At 40.4% G+C, this 5315-nt stretch overlaps 1 protein-coding gene across 1 annotated transcript in view; it reads left to right on the top strand.

Moving 5' to 3' along the window:
* pde1ca (phosphodiesterase 1C, calmodulin-dependent a) overlaps positions 1-5315 on the top strand; it is a 21663-nt gene that overhangs the window by 11830 nt on the left and 4518 nt on the right. The window contains exons 9-15 of the mRNA XM_024261772.2: positions 136-236; positions 380-508; positions 1296-1397; positions 2475-2595; positions 2831-2912; positions 3921-4041; positions 4985-5103. Coding sequence (XP_024117540.2) covers positions 136-236; positions 380-508; positions 1296-1397; positions 2475-2595; positions 2831-2912; positions 3921-4041; positions 4985-5103 — 775 coding nt within the window. The remainder of the gene's footprint in view (positions 1-135; positions 237-379; positions 509-1295; positions 1398-2474; positions 2596-2830; positions 2913-3920; positions 4042-4984; positions 5104-5315) is intronic.

Raw genomic sequence — 5315 nt, 5'->3', positions numbered from 1 at the left:
AATAACTGATGCTATTTCTGCTTGGTCCACAGCAGTAAAGCAGTCTAATGTTACAGAATCAAATGTGACACAATTTAAAAGAAAAGGATGAATGTCCAAACACAAAGGTTGTGATGATTCCCTCCTTCTGTTAAGCACTGGCTAAACGAGCTGGAGATCTTTGCTGTCCTTTTTGCTGCTGCCATCCATGACTATGAGCACACGGGGACCACCAATAACTTTCACATACAAACCAGGTAACCTCTTAAATGTGCGTATTTTGTTAGGTGATATTTCGACATTTTTGTTCTAAGAATATGATTTTAGCGAAACATTTTCCTCAAACAATCAAACTGCAGCATTTCCACAGAAGTCTCGCTTGTGGTTGTGTGGTTTCCAGGTCAGACACAGCCCTTCTGTACAACGATCGAGCTGTTCAGGAGAACCACCACATCAGCGCCACCTATCGCCTTCTACAGAGAGAGGACGACAAGAACATCTTCTTGAATCTGTCCAAAGATGAATGGAGGTGAGAAGATTCTTTCCTTGTTTTCTTGAGTTAAATACAAACCACTTCTTTTCTTTTGTATGATGACAGATTGTAAAATAAACATGCTTATTGAAAATGTTGAGAAAAAACAAAAAAGTTTAAAGTTTTCTGTTTGAGTACAGTCCCATTTGAACTGCAGTAGAACACAGTACTAAGCTCTTATCAATCACACGTTGTCCTTTTTGTATTTTAAGCAGATAAATTATCTTTATTCCAACACAGATCCCATTTCTATGAGAAAATTCCTCTAAACATCTTCTGTGCCAGTGGCCTTCACTGTTATATGTTACATTCTCCTCCTCCCACATTACTGGATCAACATGTTTATATATTAGTTTTGCTTCTTTTTTTCCACTTTTTCAAAAAAAATGTCTTACTTTTCTTTTATCTTTCTGAACTTGCACCCTGTTAATCTGCTGTACTGTTGCTGCTAGTTGTCTAGCACTTCAACTGTCCCACGTTGTGTTTAATGGAAACACACTCATCACTTGATCACAAATAAGATATTGACTAATGGTTCCAGAAATCATGCTCTGCCAAAACTGTCCATTGACTCTCCTCATAGGCTAGTTCTACATGTTCGAGTACATGCTTGCTAAAGGAAATACTTTTTTGCAAAGAAAAGTAGTAGGGATGTGACGATTCGTTTTAGCTCTGATCTGATTCACTGTCGATAATGCTTCATTCTGAATGATCCAATTCACTGACCAAAAATGGACCCAGAATATCTTTAGTCAAAATTTCAAGCAATCCTTTATCCTTCCAGAGAGCTGCGGAGTCTTGTTGTGGACATGGTGCTGGCCACTGATATGTCCTGCCACTTCCAACAGATCAAAGGCATGAAAAACCTGATGCTTCAGCATGAGCAGTGAGTACTCATATTTAGCAGCTTCGTGTGCTACACTAGACTTCACCGGTTACCACTTTATTCTAAAACTGAAATAAAGGTAAAAACAGTCCTACGTCCAGGTAAATGCAAAAGTGTTGCTTCAAGAAGTTGAACCAAACACAAACCAATCATATGAATTGTACTGGATTGGTTGTAGCTCAGATTAATCCTGATTGTCAAATGTGCTGTTATCTGCAGAAAAGGGGATTGAAACTGGAAGATGAAGATGTGGTGTTAAATGTTGTCGGTGGGTATGACCCCCAGGTAGGATGTGAGCCGGAGGAGAAGGAGGAATTCTGGAGGGAGATGTATGAGGAGATCCAGAGTATCTCTGGAGGAGATGGGGTGATGATTGGAGCAGACTTTAACAGACAAGTGGGTGAAGGAAACAGAGGAGATGAGAATGTGATGGAGAAGTTTGCTGTTCAGGACAAGCATGCAGAAAGACGGATAGTGGTGAACCTTGCAAGAAGAACAGAAATGTCAGCGGTGAAGACATTTTTCCAGAAAAGAGAGAACAGAATGATCACGAGTTGATTATATATTCTCAAATGCTGTAATCTGAAAAAGTGACTGCAAAGTTATGGTTGCAGAGAGTAATCAGACAGCAGAGGATGACAATGCCAGGGATTCGGTAATTCCCCCCCTTTCGGGGCGGCCATGGTGCAGCGGTATGGAGGTCGACTCCTGATCAGAAGTGAGCGGGTTAGACTCCCACCTTGCCCGCCCATGTGTCGAAGTGTCCTTGGGCAAGACACTGAACCCCGAATTGCCTCTGGTGGGAGGTTGGCACCAGTGTTCAGCAGTGGAGCCACCACCAGTGTGTGAATGAGTGTGTGAGTGGGTGAATGAGTCTGTGACTATGAAGCGCTTTGGGCCCTCGAAGGAGGGTAGAAAGTGCTATACAAGTATACGAAATTCACCATTTACCACTCCAATGAGAAAGGCAAAGGATTCCATTTTCAGTCTTTTGCATGACCCACTTGATTTGGGGTTGCAGAGGTGTCCCACAGGCCAGGAGTTTGAGTTTAGAGGAGGCTTTTTTTGTACTTGAAGGCCAGACAAGCCCAAGGCGCTGTCCCTGCTGCTGCACACTGCGGACATCAGCCATCCGGCCAAACACTGGGGCCTGCACCATCGCTGGACCGCCTTTCTGCTGGAGGAGTTCTTCAGACAGGTAGGCAACAGTGACATCAATAGTTCCCACCCACCCCCACCTGAATTTCATAAATGAAATGTCTTGTTCTTTATTTTCACTTTGACATTTTTGCCATTTACAACTTTTTGCACATTTTAACAAACTAAAATTTCAGCCAGAAGATCGTGTAAAATAAAGATGAATATTTGTATAATTTGAAACAAAGTGTCGCAGTCCTGTGGGAGTTTTTGTCACATGTTGAGTTTGATTGCAGGGGGATAAAGAGGCAGAACTTGGTCTTCCCTTCTCTCCTCTTTGTGACCGTAAATCCACCATGGTGGCTCAGTCCCAAATTGGTAAAGTACAGAACTGCAGCATATGTTCCTTTGAATTGACAGAGCTGAATGGTAAAAGCCTAAAACAAAATGATGACATAAAAGTTAAAAGAGAACCCTTCATTCTTTTGCTATACATCTAATAAAATAGCTTAAAACAGGGTGGTCCAAAGTTTTGTTTTTTCTTTGGGGGTCAAATGCAGACAAATAAACAAGGGTTGGGCCACACGCTGTAAGTTGAATAATAACAGGTGAATATTGTGTGTATTTCTAAAATAATTTCATGTTCTTTGCTGAACTTCTTAGAATAGTTTAATAGAATACGGAATTCTTTAGGGAAAGGAAATGACAAAATACTCAACTAAGGTGTTGCATTGCATCTAACTAATGGCTGTTGGTTTATTGATGAGGCTTTTTGTTTGAGTTTGTGACTGTATTTCAAAAACCTACACACTCATTTGAGCCTAAGAGCCAAACATGCTGTTTGTGTTCGTCAGGCTCACAATTCTTTAAAATACTTCTGGATTTTTGAAACATGTCCTCATATGTCTAAAATGTTTTCAAACATTCACAAAGTGAAAAGAGGAAATGTTACCTGTCAGCTGGAGAAATGGTTTGTGCTGAGTGGAGTGTCAGAGGCAGGTTGGAGATATGGTGAGGAACAAGCTACTGTAGCTACTATGAGTGAACACAACTTACCCCTTTTGTTCTTTGCTGTTTGAGCTTTTGTTACAATCTGGTGGCCAGTTTACCAAAGGCAATCCCAATGAAAAAAAGAAAGTGTTTTCAGATAAAACATAAGATTTAAGAAAAGATTGAAACAAGGATGCATTTGTGTCTGTTATTAGCTTTAAAGAAAGTAATGTGTTTAAGTTGTCACAAACACTTCAAAACTTGATCTTTGTCTGCTTTTAGGATAATACTTTTGCTTTACTTTGCTGCTCCAGAAAAAAAGCTTCATAGAAAAAAACATTAGGGCATACATAGAGTCAGTGTTGATGTGTAATCATGTGCAGCACTTCTCTGCAGGATTCATCGACTTCATTGTGGAACCAACATTCTCAGTGGTAACGGAAATGATTGAGACAATTACAACAGCACTTCCTCAGGAGACACCTGAAACGGGTCGGACCACCATGAAACACGCCAGGTAACCATCGTCCTTCATCATTTTTTAAGTTCAGGAGAGATGAAAATGCGGTTATTTCTTTAATGTCATTGTTATCACATTTATTGGTTGACTCATTGCTCAATTATTCAGTATTTTAATTTCATAAATGTCATGTCTGAGGCACAGAAATCAAAGATTACATTTTAAATGTAACTTTTACTCTGAGCATATGCATAAAGAGAGACCAAACTGTTCTTTAAAAAAAAAGATTTATAATAACATTGCTTGTTTTTAAAAGAACACAAAACGAGGTATAACTCTTCTATATTTGATTGATCCATTTGTAGGACTCTTTAGTTTTAGGATTTCAGCTCCACTAAAAGCTTGTTTAGTGCCAAATCAAGCTTCAAAACATCGACCATGTTCCTCGGATGGATTCATTCCTGGTCACTCCCAAAGAGAACCTCAACATCTCTGCTTCATGTCTGCTACCTCCACCTCTTCCAGCCTGCTTGCAGACACTTCTAAACCTCTTTTCCACTCTCTGTTAGTCTTGACCCTATTTAAAATCCTCCAACTTCTTCACCTTTGCTCCCTGCTACTTCATCATTCTACTTTCATTACTTTTCATTTACACATACTCTTTAACTCTACTTCCTCTCTTAAACTCCCCATACCTCCACAGGTACAGTTAGTCAAGACCAACTGTCTTTCTCTTCATCCTCTGCTGTCTCTTCTCAGCACATTTCTCTTCTGTCCTTGAAAAACTTAACTTGCTGTACATCCATTAACTCTGTATCTTTATCTTTCCAGCATGCACAGATCTACCTCTCAAACTTATTATAAAATACATTCTTACCAATCAGAGCTGTAATGCAACCATAAACAGCACAATCTAGTGTTTGTTTGTGACGTTCACTCATATGTTTTCCCCTCTTTCGTCTGTTCTGAACTCAATCTAAAATGTGGTTTCTGTTCATAGCAGCCATGACACTGCTAGAGGTGAGGAAAAGAGTGGAGTGGACATCAGTGGCTTCAAAAGCACATGGAACCAAGAGATTCATAACAACAGAGAGACGTGGAAGGGTCTGGCAGCTACAGGTGCGTACGCCAGCATATCACTGTGGGGTGTTCTTAAGACTGAAGTCTGATCTTTCAGCTGAAGAGATTTGTTCTGATGGGAGCAAAGAAGTACTACACATTAAAACATCCATCTTTCCTCCTTTCCGTCCTCCCTACCTTCCTCCCTCTCTCCCTCTCTTCCTCCCTTCCTTCTTCCCTCTCTCCCTACCTTCCTCCCTCTCTCCCTCTCT

This window comes from Oryzias melastigma, linkage group LG20 (assembly GCF_002922805.2).
Source record: "Oryzias melastigma strain HK-1 linkage group LG20, ASM292280v2, whole genome shotgun sequence".
In the NCBI taxonomy this organism is placed as follows: domain Eukaryota; kingdom Metazoa; phylum Chordata; class Actinopteri; order Beloniformes; family Adrianichthyidae; genus Oryzias; species Oryzias melastigma.
This window is presented reverse-complemented; position numbering and strand designations above follow the sequence as displayed.